At 44.5% G+C, this 18,399-nt stretch overlaps 7 protein-coding genes and 1 non-coding gene across 10 annotated transcripts in view; 6 read left to right on the top strand and 2 right to left on the bottom strand.

Moving 5' to 3' along the window:
• Positions 1–18,399, top strand: part of LOC138911801 (alcohol dehydrogenase 1-like) — a 176,248-nt gene that overhangs the window by 141,154 nt on the left and 16,695 nt on the right. The window lies entirely within an intron of this gene.
• On the top strand, positions 1,372–6,364 carry LOC108067265 (uncharacterized). Of its 2 annotated transcripts, XM_017156221.3 has the most exons (4): positions 1,372–3,120; positions 3,518–4,393; positions 4,502–4,800; positions 5,395–6,364. In XM_017156221.3, the coding sequence occupies exons 1-4, from the start codon at positions 1,372–1,374 to the stop codon at positions 5,996–5,998; spliced, it is 3,528 nt and encodes a 1,175-aa protein (XP_017011710.3). In that variant the 3' UTR covers positions 5,999–6,364. The 2 variants fall into 2 exon arrangements, with proteins under 2 accessions (XP_017011710.3, XP_017011709.3); XM_017156220.3 differs by lacking the exon at positions 3,518–4,393.
• LOC108067212 (uncharacterized abhydrolase domain-containing protein DDB_G0269086) lies at positions 7,653–9,201 on the top strand. Its single transcript, XM_017156130.3, has 2 exons — positions 7,653–7,698; positions 8,121–9,201. Exons 1-2 carry the CDS (start codon positions 7,653–7,655, stop codon positions 9,071–9,073), a joined length of 999 nt encoding a protein of 332 aa, XP_017011619.2. The 3' UTR covers positions 9,074–9,201.
• On the top strand, positions 11,096–11,786 carry mRpS34 (mitochondrial ribosomal protein S34). The gene has a single exon (XM_017156233.3). It carries the CDS (start codon positions 11,189–11,191, stop codon positions 11,753–11,755), a length of 567 nt encoding a protein of 188 aa, XP_017011722.2. The 5' UTR covers positions 11,096–11,188; the 3' UTR covers positions 11,756–11,786.
• Positions 11,765–15,062, bottom strand: Golgin104 (Golgin 104). The gene is made up of 7 exons (XM_017156232.3): positions 14,250–15,062; positions 13,837–13,956; positions 13,709–13,772; positions 13,496–13,650; positions 13,291–13,433; positions 13,034–13,214; positions 11,765–12,818 (listed from the first exon to the last, which is right to left on the bottom strand). Exons 1-7 carry the CDS (start codon positions 14,952–14,954, stop codon positions 11,874–11,876), a joined length of 2,313 nt encoding a protein of 770 aa, XP_017011721.3. The 5' UTR covers positions 14,955–15,062; the 3' UTR covers positions 11,765–11,873.
• Positions 12,917–12,989, top strand: TRNAM-CAU (transfer RNA methionine (anticodon CAU)). The gene has a single exon. It is a non-coding gene; the product is annotated as a tRNA-Met (tRNA).
• On the top strand, positions 15,099–16,396 carry Tcs3 (Probable tRNA N6-adenosine threonylcarbamoyltransferase Tcs3). Its single transcript, XM_017156238.3, has 3 exons — positions 15,099–15,291; positions 15,355–16,040; positions 16,097–16,396. The coding sequence occupies exons 1-3, from the start codon at positions 15,177–15,179 to the stop codon at positions 16,337–16,339; spliced, it is 1,044 nt and encodes a 347-aa protein (XP_017011727.2). The 5' UTR covers positions 15,099–15,176; the 3' UTR covers positions 16,340–16,396.
• Pdh (Photoreceptor dehydrogenase) lies at positions 16,436–17,443 on the bottom strand. 2 transcript variants are annotated; one of them, XM_017156240.3, is made up of 3 exons: positions 17,263–17,443; positions 16,806–17,204; positions 16,436–16,741 (listed from the first exon to the last, which is right to left on the bottom strand). In XM_017156240.3, exons 1-3 carry the CDS (start codon positions 17,404–17,406, stop codon positions 16,451–16,453), a joined length of 834 nt encoding a protein of 277 aa, XP_017011729.2. In that variant the 5' UTR covers positions 17,407–17,443; the 3' UTR covers positions 16,436–16,450. The 2 variants fall into 2 exon arrangements, with proteins under 2 accessions (XP_017011729.2, XP_017011728.2); XM_017156239.3 differs by having other exon boundaries at positions 16,806–17,207; positions 17,263–17,442.

Genomic DNA, 18,399 nt, shown 5'->3' with positions numbered 1-18,399 from the left:
CGATCATGACTAAACCACTTTATTTATTTTCCACTCAAAATAAAAGGCGAAGAAGTGATTAAATTTGATGGTTTGTCAACAGTTTGATACAATTTCATAAGATGATGATCTGTTATTTTGAATCCTTTCTAAATATGGGTAACGCAATTCAACTCAATGTTAAAAAATAAATCAACCACGAATTCTTAAGAGGTGGATCCTTTAGTCTGAAAGAGCATAACGAACTGTATTGTAACAATGAGAACCGGAAAATAAAATTCAATAAATTAACCGCGATTTTTTCTAATATTAATATTAATAATACGTGTTATGAACAGAATTATACCGGCCTGTTCCAGTTTTCACTCGGAAGTGAATTTGTTAACATTATCGGATTTCCCATTAACAGTACTAAATTTCCCTTACTTGTTAGGGACATTTTATAATATTTCCCTTTGGTCCCTTTGCAGTTTTGAAAGGCTCCCGACAGAATAGTATTAAAAATCAGTGTGGGGAATCATAGTATTGCAAACTGCAAGAGCATACAGAGATGCCAAAGTCGAAAAACAAAGTCCCTATCAAATGTCTCCGTTCAAATTTCACATGTAATAATGTGGTATTCCGAGCCAAAACACTTATTTCGTTAATTAGGATAAATTATCTTTCTTATAATAGAACCATTAACCTTATCGGATAAGTTTAGAATAAGTCCTAAGGAAATACTAACTTATATCCATACCGTGACAACTCTAGGCCATTTTTACCAAATCCGAGCGGAATTTAGAACAAGGGCGGCGGATTTGCATTAATTGTCATAGCTAGAATTTACCGGGTTTTAAGGTGCAACCACAAAATAATTATTAATAAGTCATATATGCAAATAATTTCGATTCCGATGATGCAATTAGGAACATAAAACATCAAGGAATAGCATAAAAATATTATTGATTTATATAGCTATCGCAGAGTTTAATTAAATAATTAATTTTTATACTGCCGAATTTAAATCCGCCTGTCATATGCTTGGCGGAAAGTTTCCGTGTGAATTTTTCGGAAGTTAACAGAGTAACAACAGAGGGAAATTCGATTTCGTGCAGTTCTTTCGGAAGTGAGTCTTGGAACAGGTCTGGGAAATTCGAATCCGTGTGAATCTTTCGGAAGTGAAAACTAGAACAGGGCCGATAATCATTTTTTTTAAATTTGATTTTAAATTCCTTGAAAACATCGATATTATCGATAATAAAAGTTTCGAAAATATCAATACTGCCAAATATTTATAATTTTCAAACTCTAGTTAGAATATTATCGTGTATCTCAATTAAATAGGAATCAAACTTTAAAAGAATATTTTTCTAAAGCCTATCCATCTTTCAAATATTTCCAGATTTCGCCATGAGAATAAGAGCCAGCCTGTTGGCAGTTGTACTGCTGGCCACAGCCTCCTTGGCCGCCGAGGAGTCCAGCTGGGGCAACGAGTGGGCGCCCATGGAGGATGCCACACCCAGCCGTAGATCCGTCGATACCAAACCCGCCGAGCAAGCGGACATCCAGGGACGCTACCTGGTCCACGAGTCCATCCAGAGCAACAGCACCACCCAGATCGATGAGGTCATTGAACAGCTGATCAACTCCCGCCGGGAGGGTCGCAACCTGGGCGAATACGATGCCGTCTATGCCGATGGAAACATCGATCAGGCTCTCCAGCAGGGAAATGATCTGCAGGCCCGCAATCTCATCAGGGATAAGCTGTGTGGTTTGGGACTCATGAGCTGCGACGTGGAGGAGAAACGTCCCTTCTACTCGACCATTTATGCCCAAGGTCCTCCACCACCATCTGGTTTCGCCGGTGGTCCCTATGGTCCAGCCAAGCCCATGCCACCACCCAGCTACTTCAGTGGTCGTCCGCCAATGGGAGGTCCTCCCGGATCGTACGGACCTCCGCCCAGCTCCTTTGGACCTCCTCCGAGTTCCTTGAACTCCTTTGGACCTCCCAGGAAGGTGGGCTACGAGGGACCCTACAAGCCAATGTCTGGACCTTATAGGCCAACCGGAACCGGCGGCTATCTGGAGCATCCTCCACCATCCGCCATCGATGGCTCCTCGGACGGCATCACCTACACGAAGCCACCACCCGGAGCTCTGATCTACGACAGCAAGCCACCGGGACCCATTTACACCGGATCTGGACCCGTTTTCACTGGCTCCTCGAATGGAGTTCCCCCTTACAACTTTGAGAACCCTGAGGGCGGCATCCAGGGTACCCAGTCTGCTCCCAATGGCTTCTACTCGCAGCAGCAGTCTTCCGCCTCCTCCTCGTCGGCCACTTCCTCCAGCACCAAGGTGGTGGTGGGAGCACCACTCGATGCCCTGCAGCAGCATGTGCACCATCACTACCACCATGTGGAGGGAGCCGAGGGAGCCAAGGTGCCCAGCGTCCCCATTCCCATTGGAGCCGGCCAGACCATCAACACGGACTTCAGTGCTCTGGCTCAATCCTCGGCCACTTACACTCCTTCGATTCAGACCTCTTCCGGATCTTCCGGCTACTCCCAGTCGAATGCCTTCAATGCCGGTTTCAATGGCGCCTCTCAGGGCGGACTCCTTTCCCAGAACGGCTTCGGGATCTCGCAGAAACCTACCGGGGATCTGTACAAACCCAACTCGGGACTGGGAAGCTTTGGCAACAGCGCCTCGGGAGGATTCAGTGGCTCGCCCAGCTCCAGCTACCACAGCCAGAACCCCGATTACTACAAGAAGGAACTGCAGGGCGGTGCCTCCAATCAGTACAATGGCATCTCAGGTGGTTACCAGGGACAGGGACTAGGACAAGGACAATACCAGGGTGGCTATGACACCGCCCGCCAGCAGATCGTCGACTGCCAGTGTGTGCCCATCTCTCAGTGCCCCGCCGCCGATCGCATTGGACGCAAGGAGGACCTCATTCTGCCCATCGATCCCCGCAACCTGGGCAAGGATATTGAAGCTCTAAGTGACGATGCTCTGTCCACCAATGCCACTGCTCCCGTGGAGGGAAAGAAGGCCGAGGAGAAGTCGGACAAGGATGACAAGAAGCGCACTCGTCGCCAGGCTGATGAGCAGAAGGATGAGGAGGCCAGCGATCTGTCGCTCGATGCTCAAGGGGTAAGTTTATTAGAAGACCCTAGTCTTAGTTTTAGGTAGTGCCCGACTAATGCCAAATCACACATGGTTCTCATGGACCACTAATCGAGTTCTCTGCCCCACCCACACACACATCCAATCAACCAAATAAATCAATCAGTCAACCTATCAATCAACCAATCAAACAAATCTGACAACTGCACCCATCGTTCAACGCTCCAAGCTCAACTAAAGCGGTTCCGATTAGACCAAGTCACTAAACCCAGAACTAAACCAGCTAACCAAGCACGACCTTAGTGATCGCACGCCTGCAACATGCAACCTGCAACATGCAACATGCAACATGCATCCGGCCACCGGCAAATGGAACTCCACCTGTAGCCTTCTTATGTTGTTTCCCCTTTCAAAAATAAACTAGAGACAGTCGCCGCTCGGAGGATCCCCGTTGGCATTGCCCGCCCTCCAGGCCATCGAGCTGATCCAACGGAAAGTGCTGCCCACCTATGGTGTGAGCTTCGGTCTTCCCTATCCCACCGGGGGCTATGGAGGTTATCCCTCGAATGTCGTGGGTGATCATGTGCCCGGCCAGAACCCCTACTTCGGTTCTGTGGGTCCGAATGGCCTCAATCTCGGTCTGGTGAATGTGAATCCACTGGTTTCGGTCCAGGTGGCCAAGACGGAGTATGGCGAGAAGGTGGTGAAGCCACTGGTCAATCTCCATGTCACCCCGAATGCTAATCTCATCCAGAAAGTGGGAGATTTCTTCAAGCGAAAGCCCACGGAAGCATATAGCACTCATTATCACCACCACGATCACTACAGTGGCTATGAGCATCACGACTACGATCACCATGGTCACCATGATCATCATGACCACCACTCGTATCCCCACTTCTATGGAGGATCTGGTCCCGGTCCGCATTTCAGTGTGGAAATGGTGCCGAGTACTCCGATCTTTGAGTACCACAGTGGACCTACGCAGTATCATCATCACCACGAATCTCCTGCTCCCTACGAGAGCTCCTTCAACTCGATATACCCCGGTTCAAGTCCCGATTTCGGGGACTTTGGCGAGTACTCGCAGCATGTGGAACGCAGTGCCAATGTGAGCGGAGGAGATGGGAATCCCGCTAGTCGTCGTGGCAAGCAGTTGAACCTGGGACCGCTCTACAACATACCCACTCCTGCCCCCGGCGAGGCTGCAGGCAGTGATAGGATCACATTCCCCCGCGATCGCAGGCGCCGGAGCGTTGAGGATGGTGGTGTGTGGGCGGGAGCAGCTCCCGAGGAGCAGGTAACCATGTGTTGATCAAGGATTAGTGTCTTTAAAGTCTCAGAAACATCAGTCCGTAACTCTCTCGATTCATAGCTAACTTCCCATCTATTTGTTAATATTTTTTAGCGCGCCTATTATGGCAACCGACCCGTGGAGAAGACCTGCCGCATCAACGAGGTCTGCTGCCGTCGTCCACTGCGTCCCCAGGCTCCTCCCCAGCAATTCGGTCGCTGTGGCGTGAGGAATGCCGCCGGCATCACCGGTCGCATCAAGAATCCCGTCTATGTCGATGGAGACAGCGAGTTCGGCGAGTATCCCTGGCATGTGGCCATTCTGAAGAAGGACCCCAAGGAATCGATCTACGCCTGCGGTGGCACCCTTATCGACGCCCAGCACATCATCTCCGCTGCCCATTGCATTAAATCGTAAGTTTTGGAGTCGAGGAACTATACAGGGTTCGGAAAATAACACGCACTGTAAAAAATTTGTTATTTACATGTTAAATGTCAAAAAAGTTATTGACTTGTGTGTAAAAAATTGTTTCCTACATATGTTAGAAACATAAATAACGCACACATGTCACTTGTGTTATTTACATGACGGGTTTTTTTAACACGACGTGTTTTTTACAGGGCGTGTTTTTAACACAATGAGTTTTTGACATTAAAGTGTCAGAATTGTATGTTGAACTGAAAAATTCACGGTTTTCTAGAGTATAAGAATTCATATATGCTTTGAAATGGTTAAAACTAACATATAAGATATCTTGGCCCATATTGGTTTTTCAATTTCCCTTTGACTCGTTAATGTCAGTGAAATGTAATTTTCGTTTGTGTAAAAAAAACAAGTGTGTTAAAAATTGTTTTTCACATTTTAACACTTTTGTATTTGACACACATGTCAACAATGTTGCTCACACTGTAAAATACAATTTTTCAAGTTTTTAACATTTGTGTCAATTTACGAACCCTGAAACTATCTCTAATCAGTGAATTAACCTTTCTGCTTCTCTCTTCCAGTCAAAATGGCTTCGATCTGCGTGTGCGCCTGGGCGAATGGGATGTCAACCATGACGTGGAGTTCTTCCCCTACATCGAACGCGATGTGGTCTCTGTGCACATCCATCCCGAGTACTATGCCGGCACTCTGGACAACGATTTGGCCGTTCTGAAACTGGATCAGCCCGTGGACTTCACCAAGAATCCCCACATCAGTCCCGCCTGTCTGCCCGACAAGTATTCCGACTTCACTGGCGCCCGCTGCTGGACAACGGGATGGGGCAAGGATGCCTTTGGGGAGCACGGAAAGTACCAGAACATCCTGAAGGAGGTGGATGTGCCGATTCTGTCGCACCAGCAGTGCGAGCAGCAGCTGAGGAACACCCGACTGGGCTATAGCTACAAACTGAATCCCGGATTTGTGTGCGCCGGCGGAGAGGAGGGCAAGGATGCCTGCAAGGGCGATGGCGGTGGTCCTTTGGTCTGCGATCGCAACGGAGCCATGCACGTGGTGGGAGTGGTGTCCTGGGGCATCGGATGCGGTCAGGTTAATGTGCCCGGCGTCTACGTCAAGGTCTCCGCCTATCTGCCCTGGATTCAACAGATCACCCAGAGCTATCAATGATTAACGGAGCAGCAGGATGAAAAGAAAGAGGAGGAGCAGGAGGTGACTGGCTACCATGCGAATATCTCTGGAACATCCTCCTCCTCCGACGACGAATTCGTTTTCCACTTCTGACAGAAGCCATCCCCCAACCATTTCGATTGCGGCATTCGTCATCGTTTCTATCAGCGTCGTCACTCTTATTTATTACGATTGCCTCTCTGGTTACCTGTTACTTTTTGTTATATATATATTATGCGCCCCCTCACTTCACTCCACTCCACTACACCTGTTGACCCACTCATCAGCGGCCCACAATTGTTGTTACTTAATTGAAGACGCACAGCCGTCGCGTCACCACTTGTTGATATTAATTGTAGCTTGTATCTTGTACAACCGAGTTCCGATTTTGTCTTGTAAAATAGTGTTTGTCATAACTTATTTATTTATGTATTTGTAAAAAATTTATAATTATGTATTTAAATAAAATATAATTTATATAAAAAAGTTGAATGCCTGTTTTTATTTTGGGGAAAAAAAAGAATGGATTTTTTAAACAGGAAAAAATTGGAGCGTCACAGAAACCAATGGTTTATGGTTTTTATTTTCGATTTAGTCTGAATTCAAAATCGATAAAGAGTAAAAAAGAGCAAAAAAGTCATGCTCAAACTGTTTTAATATGAACACCAAACGAAAAAACGTTCAATTAACAGAATAGATATGGATTTCTTTTTGTTTTTGGTAATACAAATTTTAAAAACTTTAGTGATTATTTTGGCAAAGATTGGGAATGTTTTGAAAAATGTTTTGAGTGTTTTAATGCCAGATTAAATTCGACAATTGATATAAAGCTTTAAATAATATGCAATAGTTGTAAGCAGAAGAATATAAATATTTAGATAAATATTCAGATAAACTTACAAAAATGTATCCTTTTTTGTGTACGTTTTAATTGAATGTATAACTTTTTCTAGGCATTTTTTATTTGTTTTTTTTTATTCAAGTGGTTTTAGAAACCCACTCAAGATGGCTTCCACAATGAGTTATATATTAAGTACCCATTTCCATTATATAATTTTCCAATTAAAATAATATTCAAATTTTGATTGAAACCCCCTAGCCAGACTTCCCCTGTTCGTAAAATGGCCAAATTTCGTTGGCTAGTTAAGCTGGCCGAAAGCGTAATCCCCGAAATGGCTTTTCCTGCATCGCTGCACTGCGGAGCCCGCCGAAAGCGCCACTTAAAGTTCAATTACAAAGTAGTGCAGCACATAAAATGCAAATTAAAGTTAAGACATTAACAAACCGGAGGAGGCCGACCACTTTACACCGGCCGTTTGGTCAAGACAAGCGTGCCAGCGAAGCATTAAAAGACGCCGCCGAATCTTGGACCCAAAAGCGGTCTCCGAGCTTCCTCGATGGGATGGCTGGAAATGGGTGTAAAGGTGCAATGTGTGTGCACCCAAGTCCACATCAAATAGTGGGCAGAGCCATTCAAATGGCGTATGGAGTATGGAAAATCATAACATGCCCGTGATCAGTTAAATTTAAAAACCGCAACCGACTTTCCGCAACTTGAAGAAACTTTATGCTCGGCTGACGTCTCTGAGAGACTTATAAATTGAGCACTTCCATTCAATTTGAAGTTCAATGCGATTCCAGCAGCGATAGCGAGATGAACGGCAAAGGATTACGTTTTCTTCTCGCCCACCTTGTCTTGGGTAAGCCGGGAAATTACTTTTTTCAAGGGAGTGAAAAATACAAAGTCATATACTTGTGTAAAAAAATATAAAAATATTAAAAAAAAAAGAGAAATTATGTTTATTTGTTCTTAGCCCTTCATTTTATAATTATTTGAAGTGTTTTTTAATTAAATAAAAAATAAGATGTGTGTTTTTATAATGTAAATGGTAAAAAATATTTAAGTTATGAAAATATAACTTTTTAATATGAATTATTTTTAAAAATATGATTGATTTAATTTCGGTTTTTTAATTCAAGTGAAAATCAGAGGGACAATCATATCAATTAACAAATTTATATAATATTTTTTATCACGATCTAAAACTCATTAATATTTCCTTAATTTTACATTTTAATGAGACTTTTTTCAACATCCATGGGTTATTCTCAATCCTTTCAGCCCTTCTTTTGGTCCATATATCTGGACGCCTTCACAAGAGGAATGGCTACCACTACAGGCCGCAGCAGCCGCCTCCAATCCACCAGGGAGGCTACTTCGAGCCACATCACCCAGCAGTGGAGCCCCCGGAGCCAGAGAAGCCTCAACACAGTCCCAAGAGCTACTACAGTCCATCGGGAGGCGGGGGATCCTCGTCCTCGTCCAAGGGATCCGGTGGCTACAGCATCGGCAGTGGCCTGCGCTCCATTGCCCAGGGATCGGCCGATCAGGCCCACAGTGCGGTGACCAACCAGCATGCGGCGGCCAAGCAGGCGGCCTACATAGCCCAGAATACCCTGGCCCAAGCGGCTTCCCAGGCGGCGGCCACGGCGCAAGCGGCGCTGGTGGGAAAGCAAGTGGTTCTCCAGGAACTGGAGCAGCAGGCAGCCGAGGCGCAGAGATCCCTGTCCCGCGAACTGGAGCAACTCAAGGCGGCCAAGATCTCCTCGAGATTGGCTCAGCAAACGGCCCAGGCGGCCCATCATCACATATCCGTGCTCACGGCAGCGGTAAATAATGCCAAATCCGTGGCCGAGCAGGCGGAACAGACCTCCACGGAGGTGAACAACCAACTGGCCTCGCAATCCCAGATGGTGGGTCAGTCGAAGAATCGATTGGAGCAGGTGGAGGAGCAGCTGCACCAGGCGCGAGTAGACTATGCGGCCACCAAGGAGTCCGCCTTGAAGGCTGCGAATTCGGCGGCTGCTGCCCAGGTAAATGCCTCCAAGGCGGCGCAGCATGCTACGATTGGATTGCACGAGAGCACCAATCCCTCGGCCCACGGACACGATGGTCAGGAGTTGGGCGGCGAGGAGGAGTCCTACGACGAGCACCTGGAGCCCAGTGGCGGAGGAGGCGTGGGCCACACGGCTGCAGGGGAGGAGCTGGTCGAACATGTCCGAGCTCCATATTAATGAATGGTTAGCAATTTTACATTCGTGTAAAATTAGTTGAAAAGCGAACAATCCTAAACTAAGCTTAGTTGAAAATATTATTTATGTAAATAAAATAAAATTCAAGTCAGTCTTGCGTGGCTGTGAGTTGTCAGCACATTAAAATAGATCAGCAAAAATTTATTTTAATTATTACTGTGACATTTTATAGTTTGTTTTTGAGTAATCTCATTAAAATAAAACGTTTTGGTATTGAAATAGATTTCATGCGTAAATTAGTGGTATTAAAATCTCTTAAAACGAATCGGTTAGTTTAGCCATGAATTGAGTATTGGAAAAAGCAGGTTTATACAATTAAAGAATTTATTTGGGTTTGCTTTAACTGAATAACTTAAAGTTTAAAATTATATATTTTAAAATGCCAAACGTTTTCTTTTTCACAAATTTTGCTTAATGTCGAATAGAGATCATGCTAATATTAATGTATACTTTTAAGATGCTTCTTAATGATAGATTTAAAAATAATATATTTAGAAAGAAAACATCATGAAAAGAACCCGCATATTTTTCTGAATATTTGTCTTTGGTATTTTATATTGTTCAGTTTTAAATAATTTAATAATGGCGCGCAGCATTGCCAGCATCAAAAATGTTCTCCCGTAACAGCGCTGTTAACTCCCAACAGCGCTGTTAAATCAACCGGCACAGCTCACAGTGGGGTAACAGAGGCCAAAAGTGCGAATCAAATCAACCAAGCATGATACGATGCCCAAAAAAAATTTTTTAAAACAAGTTTAAATCACTTATAAAAAAAAAAACGGATTTACTAAAAAAAATATTTTTTTAGTATTTAAAATTAATTTTTAATTTTAGTGAAATAGACGAAAACTATGTTATTCTGTTATTTTCGTGTGTCTCAATGCATTTGCAGTAAAATTGTTTTATATTATTATTTTAGGTAATTGTTAATATCCTAAAAATTAAATAAAAACATTTCTTATGTTGTCCAACCATTTTCGATTGATATTTAAGCGCAAAAATGTTTTTTGACCAAAAATTTGGGTTTTTTTTTGTGTATGTTTTTTTTATAATACTTTATTAACACTAAAATTATTAAACACTTTTAACAATCTGTGCAGTGCACTGCAGCGCCATATTTTTTTTATCGAACAATTTTATTGAAAATCGAATAACAATTCTCACGATTTGGTCTGACTGTTAACCTTAAAGGTCTTTTTCCATTTTATCCAATTGTTTTATATGCGTTTAGAGCCAAATTTGATTCGGATTGGTCAATTAATTCACCCTCAGAAGCTAAAAGAGTAAGCGCATCTTTTGGCTTACAAATGTGAAGATATCTCCCTACCTATAAACGATAGAGGTAAAGGAACAAAAGATTCCAACTCTGCTGCCTTAAAGTTAGTAAAAGTGTATTTTACTTCCTTAAAATATGCCCAGGAAAGGCAAACGTACTAATAAAACCGTTTCTGAAAAATTTTTAATTTTTGAGGTTAGGTTACTGTTATTAACTTTTCTCAAAAAAAGCACAAAACAGCACCTCTATTTTTGCACATTTGAAAGTTTATGTATCAGAGAAATTTTCAGTAAAATATGAAAACGGCGAAACCCGGCTCTTTTGAGAAATCTTTAAAGATTTCTCAGAATCAGGTTAAATTTAAGGTGTATGAAAAATATTTATTAAAAATATAATATATGAATTCTAAATTTTTGTTTTTAAGTGAAAAATTAGTTAAGATTTAAAAGAAAACAATGGCATTTTCAGTTTTTTGGTACATTAAAGAATGTTAGTTTAATATTTTTTTAAAAATGAAGAAAAAGTACAATTTGGATAGTCTTGATGAAATGTGAATCAAAGTGTAACTTTAAGAAAGGATAACTCTAGTCTGATAAAACTAAATGCGATTTGAGTTTTAGATTATGAAAGGTCATTCAATGTACCATAAACTGCCATCATTACTTTTAGAGATTTTTGAGATTTGATTTTAACATTAATTCGCAAAATCGGCCTCTGTTACCCCACTGTGCAGCTGTTCGACTTTCCCGGTGAATGGCAACCGCACTGTTTTTTAACTTTTTACCTTAAATTCAATTAAACTAGTTAAATAACGCGATAAAATGGCTCAAAAGGTGATCAAGTACTTCGGTCGCACCACTGACTTCCGGGGCAACACGCTGTGGGAGCTGGTCTCGGAGCTGCCCAACTGGGGAGTGGGTCGCCTGCTCATACGTAACATGTTCCAGCGATATCCGGAGCCCTGCTACATGCGGATTCTGAAGGTGCAGTCGGTGGACGAGCAGCCCGGCGAGATTCGCAAGGTGCGGGTCACCGTGGAGAAGACATGGCGCGGAGTGACCCAACCCAAGCCCGTGGAGATCTACAGCACCAGCTACAAGGCGGATTACGAGCTGGTGCCGCCGGAGCAGGAGGCCAAGTACCTGGAGAACAAGAAGAAAGTTGAGCCCGTGGTGCTGCCCACCAAGATTGACCTGCCACCGCTGCTCCGCGAACTGGTGGCGGAGGAAACGGGCAATCCCAATCCCCAGATGAAGGTCCACTACAAAGTAACCCACAACAAACTGGCCAGATTGGCCAAAGATGGTGAGAAACCCACCATTAACTTGGAACTAGGAGTGGGTCAACCGAAACCCGTGAGCGCCAAGCTTTACGAGGGACTATTATAAACTCGGACGTTTGTTAAAATATTAAATACATCTATTATACACTTAAACATAAGAACATACGATTTTTGTACACTATCTATACAAAGGTTAGACTCTGGAATGGAATACAATGGAGCTTTTACTTGCTGTTCACCTCCAGGGAGCGCAGTTTCCGCGTGAGATTGTCCACCTCGATGCCAAGCACATCGAGATTCTCCTTCAGCGTGATATTCTTCAGCAGCGTATCCTCGAGAACTGTTTGCAACTTCTTGTTAATCTCCAGCGAGAGTTCCAAGGACATGGCCTTGTTCTCGCCGCCCGCCTTCGAGGATCCTCCGTAGATGGCCGCCATAATCCCATTGCCGTACTTCACCAGCTCGCTCTTGTTCTGATCGCTGCGGGAGGTTGTTAATGCGCCGGCGGTCTGATCCCTGAGCATGTAATGCTGCACCACCTTGGATTTCTTCTGCACCTCGGCCACAAGAGCCGCTGTGTGATTTTCCAGGAACTCGATGCGTTCCGTTTGCCGTGCAGTGGCCTGCTGAAGGCGCAGTATCCGCTCCACGAGCACTTTCTTGGACGGTACCGCTTGGAGTTCCGGCTGCGGTGGCGCCTGCTGCACTGTGGTTGCACTACTGGCCACCGTTTCCGATTCGGAGGACTCGCTGGCCCGCCGACTGCCGCTGTGCAGGCTGCCGTGGCTGCTGGAGCGACTGTGAGTGCGCTGCGCGGGATTCTCCGTTGGATAACCATTGATTGCCTGCTGGCAATTGCTGCAGTAGCTAATGGTCGTCTTGGATTCCGCAATTCCCCGCTTGTACTTGTTCAGCTCCCGGTGAAGCTCCTTCAACACAGTGGCATGCTTGTTCTGGTTGGCTTCGAAATCGCCTTGGACATCCTCCAGCTTCTGCTTGGTCAGCTCGTACAGCTTGGTCTTTTCGGAAAGATGCTTGGCCAACAGCAGTCGCTCCTCGCTCTTTTCCGACGCCTCCGAACTGAGCTGCTGCTCCAGTTGATTGAACTTGGAGTCGTAGGTGAGCTTCTCCTGCTTCAGTAACTTGTTCTCCGCATCGAGTCCTTGAGCCTGGAAAATATAGAAAGATTTATTATATCAGATCCTTTAACGGCTGTCTTTCAAGGACTTCATTTATAGGGGCTGCTTAGAACGTCGAGTATCCCATAGCCTCGGTGGCGCAGTTGGCAGCGCGTAAGTCTCATAATCTTAAGGTCGTGAGTTCGAGCCTCACCCGGGGCATGTAACTTTTTTTTTTTACTTTTTTTATTTTTATTTTAACTTACCTTGGCCTCCGCTAAACAAATGTCATTCTGCAGTCGCACAATTAGCTCACTCATCTCTTTGTTAATGGTAAGCAACTCTTGTTTCTTGACTTTCAGTTGCTCCAGGTCCAATTCGTTGTCTTGGGCCAAAGCCTCCAGTTGCTGGATTCGCTTTTGTTCCTCCAGAAGCTTTTCTTCATTGCTGGAAAATATAAAAAAAATTGATTATTATGGGAACAGTTGGCAGAATTTATAATTAAGCTGTTATTTTTACTTACATGGTGTTTTGAGTTCGTAGGAGCTGGAGTTCTTCTAGTTGTCCCCTTAATTTCGCCGAGTTAAGAAGCTCATCGCTGTAGGAAGCTTCTACGGAATTGTGCAGCTCTCTTAGGCGATTAAATTCCTCTGTAAGCTGGTTGTGCTGTAAAGTGGAACCAGAAAACATTTATAAAATACCCATAAACATATAACTCTTAGCTGTACTTCTATAGTAATCTCCTGCAGTTGATGCTGCAGTTCTTTGTTCGCTTCGCTTAGTTTCAGCTGCTCTTTGGTGACTTTATCCAGAGCCTCAGTCTTGCTGGTAATCTCGTGTTTCAAGAGTATTGTGTTGGCTTCGAATTCCACTTTAAGCTTTTCTGTAAATGGAGAAAGGTGACAAATGGTTGAATTTAATCAGTGGGATAACTAACTCACCATTGGCTTTTTCTTCCAGCTTATTGGGCGCATTCTTTTCCTCTTCCAATTTACGTTCTACAACCTGAAATGGAAATAGAGTTGAATTAATGAGAAGAAACTATATTACTCCGTATAGCTTTACTTACCGCCTTGGCCTCCGTTTCGATGTTGAGTTTGTTTATGTGATACTTGAGCCTGGACTCCAAATGACCCATTTCTGTTTTGTACTTTTCGCACTCCCGCTGATACTTTCTGACTTCGTTGCACTGATAAGAACGAGATAAAATGGTGAGATAAGGGGTTATATATCTAAAGTCGATGGTCTATAAAGGTAAGTTAAGTTATAGAATAATAATAGTAATTAGTAGAATAAGACACAACGAAAAATTTATGTTAGTTATTAATAATACATAAGAACGTAAGTAAAATTATTTTAATAAATTAAAAATAATAATAATTTTATAATATGAACTCAATGTGATAATTATAAGTGTGCACTTGTAGCGCTAGGATATTAAATAAATTAAAATTAAACTTTTACCGCATCCCATCCACCCACCTTCTCATCGATGATGTATGTCATGCGTGACTTCTCCTCGCTGACAGCCAGGAATCGGGTGGACACATTCTTGACCTCCTTCTTGGCCTCGGCCAGTTGCTTCTCCACCGCCTCCTTCTCCTTCTTGGCGTCGATGAGCAGCTTCTCCTTCATGGCAAACTTAATGACGGTGGCCTCCTTCTCCCTGTTGGCGGTGTCCATTTCCTTGCGACAAGCCTGCTTCTCCTTGCCCAGGATGGCGTTCTCGCGCTGGATGAGAGTGATCATGTTGTCCTTTTGGTTGTTGGCTGTGCGTAGTTGCTCCAACTGCTGTTCGTAGTTACGCCGCTGCTCCTCCAATTGGGCCAGGCAATGGACATGGGACAGGATGTCATTTTGCGGGGGTTTCTCCTCCTCCTCCTTTTCCTGGGCCTGCAGATCCTTGAACCGCAGGCTCAGTCCTTCCTCCTCAATTGGCACCTGCTCGAGCACGGCTGTCCTGAGATCCTGCTCTAGCTTCGCCTCATCCTGGCCTGCTGATTGGCCTCCAGGAGTCTCACTTTTCTCATCGCTTTCTTCCAGCTGCTGTTCAATAAAATCCGCTTTCGGTTCCACGTCTACACTTGTTTTCTCCACGAATTGGTTCGAATCCCCGCCTGAATCTCCATTTTCCATGCTGGCCGGACTCTCCACCTCAGCCGGCTGTTTGGCCTCAGCTGGTTCCATTATTGGCTGGGGTTATTTTATCATTTATTTAGATTTTACAAAAGAAATTCGCTATACAACAAAAGTTTGATATTTGCAAAGCAGCTGTTAATTTGGATAAGTTGGCAGTCCTGTTAGCGCAATGTGACCGCACTTGGCAGCTGCTCTTGCTGTTAAGCCAAAACGGTCACTCTAGGATTTGTTTACATTTTCAATCGTGTTAATTTTTTAATTACTTTAATTATGGTTTGCGCTTTGGGCATTGAAGGCAGTGCCAATAAAATTGGCGTAGGCATAATTCGGGATGGCGAGGTGCTGGCCAATGTGCGCAGAACCTATATAACCCCGCCAGGAGAAGGTATTTTCGGTTTCCAAATTACCGGCTTTTAAAGAGATTTTATGAACTCAATCAATTCAACAGGTTTCCTGCCCAAGGAGACGGCCAAGCATCACCGGGAAGCCATCCTGGGCCTGGTGAAGGCCAGCTTGAAGGAGGCGCAGCTGGAACCCAAGGATCTGGATGTCATTTGCTACACAAAGGGCCCAGGAATGGCTCCTCCCCTGCTCGTTGGAGCCATTGTGGCGCGCACGTTGTCCCTTCTGTGGGAGATTCCCCTGCTGGGCGTGAATCACTGCATCGGGCACATCGAAATGGGTCGCCTCATCACCGGTGCCCAGAATCCCATTGTTCTCTATGTCAGCGGCGGCAATACCCAGGTGATTGCCTACTCCAATCAGCGATATCGCATCTTTGGCGAAACCATAGACATTGCCGTGGGCAATTGTCTGGATCGATTTGCCCGCATCATCAAGCTGTCCAACGATCCCAGTCCGGGCTACAACATAGAGCAGCTGGCGAAGCAGAGCAATCGTTATATCAAACTGCCCTATGTGGTCAAGGGCATGGACGTGAGCTTCTCGGGCATTTTGTCCTACATCGAGGATCTGGCCGAGCCGGGCAAAAGGCAGAATAAGCGAAAGAAGCCGCAGGAAGCGGAGATTATCGACTATAGCCAAGCGGATCTGTGCTACTCGCTGCAGGAGACCATCTTCGCCATGCTGGTGGAGATCACAGAGCGCGCCATGGCCCACTGTGGCTCCAATGAGGTGGGTTTAAAGCTCTTTCTTATTTAATATCCCAAGCTAACCTACTTCCCTTCCAGGTCCTCATAGTTGGCGGCGTGGGCTGCAATGAGCGGCTCCAGGAGATGATGGGTATTATGTGCGAGGAGCGTGGCGGCAAACTCTTTGCCATCGATGAACGTTACTGTATTGATAATGGTCTAATGATTGCCCACGCCGGGGCAGAGATGTTCCGCTCTGGCAGCAGAATGCCCCTGGAGGAGGCCTTTGTGACGCAGCGTTTCCGCACGGACGAAGTGCTGGTCAGCTGGCGGGAGGACTAATTACAAAAGAACTAATCAGTGTGCTTCGTTTGTTTATTAAATAACTAATTTCCATAATTTGTTCAGATTTGCAGAATGTGTTTAGGAGATTAGGATAGGTATTATACCCTCTTAAAGGGCCTGCTCCTTGCCCGTCCACTGGGGCTTCATTTCCAGGGGAAAAACGCGCTTGCCCTCGATGACATAGACAGCTCCGTTCTTGTCCTTCTCCAGGACATTCAGAATGCAGCGAGAGACATCAGCGGCACTCTGCTTGTTCAACCTATCCAGGATCCTGTAGGTCTCGTCGCTGGTCTCCGGAAAGATGATCTTCTCCGTGAAGTTGGTGAACATGTCCGTCATCGTGGCTCCTGGGCAGACAGTCACAAACTTGATGCCCGAGCGCAGATAGTACTTTTCGTTCTAAAGGATAAAAAAAACCAAGTAAGGAAAAGAATTCGAGAGGCAACTAAGAAGATCTGGTTACCGCCAAGCAGCGGGTGAAGTTGATGATGCCCGCCTTGGTGGCTCCGTAAACGGGAATGATGAACATCGGATCCAGACCCACCACCGAGCTCATGTTGACCACAATGCCACCCTTGCCGCCATTATCCTTGCCCATGTAGGGCAGGGCGCTCAGCGTGGAGTTGATGATGCCGCCGAGATTCACCAGCAGAGTCCTCTGCACATCCTTGTCATTGAAGATGCCAGCCACATTGACCACAATATCGATGTTGCCGAAGGTCTTGGCAATCTCCTCGTAGGTGGCCTCCACACCCTTCTTGTTGGCCACATCCATCTTGACGATCATCACGCTCTGCGTGGGATGGGCGGCTCGGAGTTTCACAAATTCCTCCAGGTTATCCTGCAGATCGATGATGGCTACCTTCTGGGGAACGAAGCTTAGAGGGATGACTTTTTAAGGGGCTAAGTGATTAACCCACCGCTGCTCCGGCGGCCAGGAGCTGCTTGGACACCTGCAGACCGATTCCTCCAGCTCCGCCGGTCACCACCGCATTCTTGCCGCGAAAGGACATCTTGGGCTGGCTGATATTTGTCGTAGTCGGGTGTATTCCTTGGGGCTTCATCAAGCTGAGAGCTCCTCCGTTGCACTGCTGACTTGGAATAGCACTGATCGTCGCTTTTATAGCGATTTTCCGAAGGGTTATATGATATATCTTTGAGTGACTTTGGTTCGGCTGCAATCAATAGCCAGTTTTCCACCTGCTCTGGGTTAGGATTATGCAAACTCATGCCGCCGTATCGATTTCCATCGTCATCTGGTCGCTCTAGCGTTCAGTCCGCTTCACACCGCTCTGGTTTTTGCGATGTCAGCTTTGCATCAGTGATAATGTCATTATAGAGATAAAGCAATGATCTCTTAATAACCATCTAATGAGATCTTCTCTACGTATAGAATAGAACCTACAGTTGCGAAAAAAATAATAGCACCACTTCGTCACAGGTTCTTAATATTAAAGAAATATGTGGAAAACGGGGATTTTTATATAAGAAATGTTTTTTATTATCTTGATTAGTATTCCACCTATTTGAAAAAATTGATATGGATATCAAAAATATTGTCTACATATAATTTTTTCAGATTTTAAGAAAAAAAGTCAAAAAAAGGCCGAAAAAAATAATAGCACCACTTCCGTTTTCTTTAAATAAAACGTTACGATGCGCTAATATTCTTGTGTATAAAGGATATATTTTATGAGATTTGACTAAAACTAACTTCTCCTGATATCCAGACATCAAATTGATTACCATTTGGCAATACAAGGACATGTGGAAAATTTTCCAAGTCGGAAAAGAAAAATATTCAAAAAAGAAACATATTGGATGGAAAACGGTCATGAAAACCAGTTGGATTGGTTAGGTTTTGGATCATATTCATTAAGAATGGCATAAACTTTGAAGGATAACACAGAAAAACTAAGTCCTGGCCCAGTTTTCCTTCAAAAATGTTATATCACAAAGCACAAAGAATCTTATCAGGGCCAAAACTAAACTAAAACAAGTGCTTAAAATAATAGAGAATATTTTAATAGTTGGATAATGTTTCAATATACAAATTT

This window comes from Drosophila takahashii, chromosome 3L, assembly GCF_030179915.1.
Source record: "Drosophila takahashii strain IR98-3 E-12201 chromosome 3L, DtakHiC1v2, whole genome shotgun sequence".
In the NCBI taxonomy this organism is placed as follows: domain Eukaryota; kingdom Metazoa; phylum Arthropoda; class Insecta; order Diptera; family Drosophilidae; genus Drosophila; species Drosophila takahashii.
The sequence above is the reverse complement of the archived record's forward strand: the minus strand, read 5'-3'. Positions and strand labels throughout refer to the sequence as shown.

Bases quoted from the DNA above. Each gene is read 5' to 3' on its own strand.
- LOC108067265 (XM_017156221.3), top strand. From the start codon at position 1,372: ATGAGAATAAGAGCCAGCCTGTTGGCAGTTGTACTGCTGGCCACAGCC. The intron at 3,121-3,517 runs GTAAGTTTATTA...AAAATAAACTAG, and splicing joins TGTCGCTCGATGCTCAAGGG to AGACAGTCGCCGCTCGGAGG. The intron at 4,801-5,394 runs GTAAGTTTTGGA...TCTCTCTTCCAG, and splicing joins GCTGCCCATTGCATTAAATC to TCAAAATGGCTTCGATCTGC.
- LOC108067212 (XM_017156130.3), top strand. From the start codon at position 7,653: ATGAACGGCAAAGGATTACGTTTTCTTCTCGCCCACCTTGTCTTGG. The intron at 7,699-8,120 runs GTAAGCCGGGAA...CAATCCTTTCAG, and splicing joins TCTCGCCCACCTTGTCTTGG to CCCTTCTTTTGGTCCATATA.
- mRpS34 (XM_017156233.3), top strand. From the start codon at position 11,189: ATGGCTCAAAAGGTGATCAAGTACTTCGGTCGCACCACTGACTTCCGG.
- Golgin104 (XM_017156232.3), bottom strand. From the start codon at position 14,954: ATGGAACCAGCTGAGGCCAAACAGCCGGCTGAGGTGGAGAGTCCGGCC. The intron at 13,434-13,495 runs GTACAGCTAAGA...TCCACTTTACAG, and splicing joins TGCAGGAGATTACTATAGAA to CACAACCAGCTTACAGAGGA. The intron at 12,819-13,033 runs GTAAGTTAAAAT...TATATTTTCCAG, and splicing joins TTTGTTTAGCGGAGGCCAAG to GCTCAAGGACTCGATGCGGA.
- Tcs3 (XM_017156238.3), top strand. From the start codon at position 15,177: ATGGTTTGCGCTTTGGGCATTGAAGGCAGTGCCAATAAAATTGGCGTA. The intron at 15,292-15,354 runs GTATTTTCGGTT...TCAATTCAACAG, and splicing joins TATAACCCCGCCAGGAGAAG to GTTTCCTGCCCAAGGAGACG. The intron at 16,041-16,096 runs GTGGGTTTAAAG...CTTCCCTTCCAG, and splicing joins CCCACTGTGGCTCCAATGAG to GTCCTCATAGTTGGCGGCGT.
- Pdh (XM_017156239.3), bottom strand. From the start codon at position 17,406: ATGAAGCCCCAAGGAATACACCCGACTACGACAAATATCAGCCAGCCC. The intron at 17,208-17,262 runs GTGGGTTAATCA...TTCGTTCCCCAG, and splicing joins TCCTGGCCGCCGGAGCAGCG to AAGGTAGCCATCATCGATCT. The intron at 16,742-16,805 runs GTAACCAGATCT...TTTATCCTTTAG, and splicing joins ACTTCACCCGCTGCTTGGCG to AACGAAAAGTACTATCTGCG.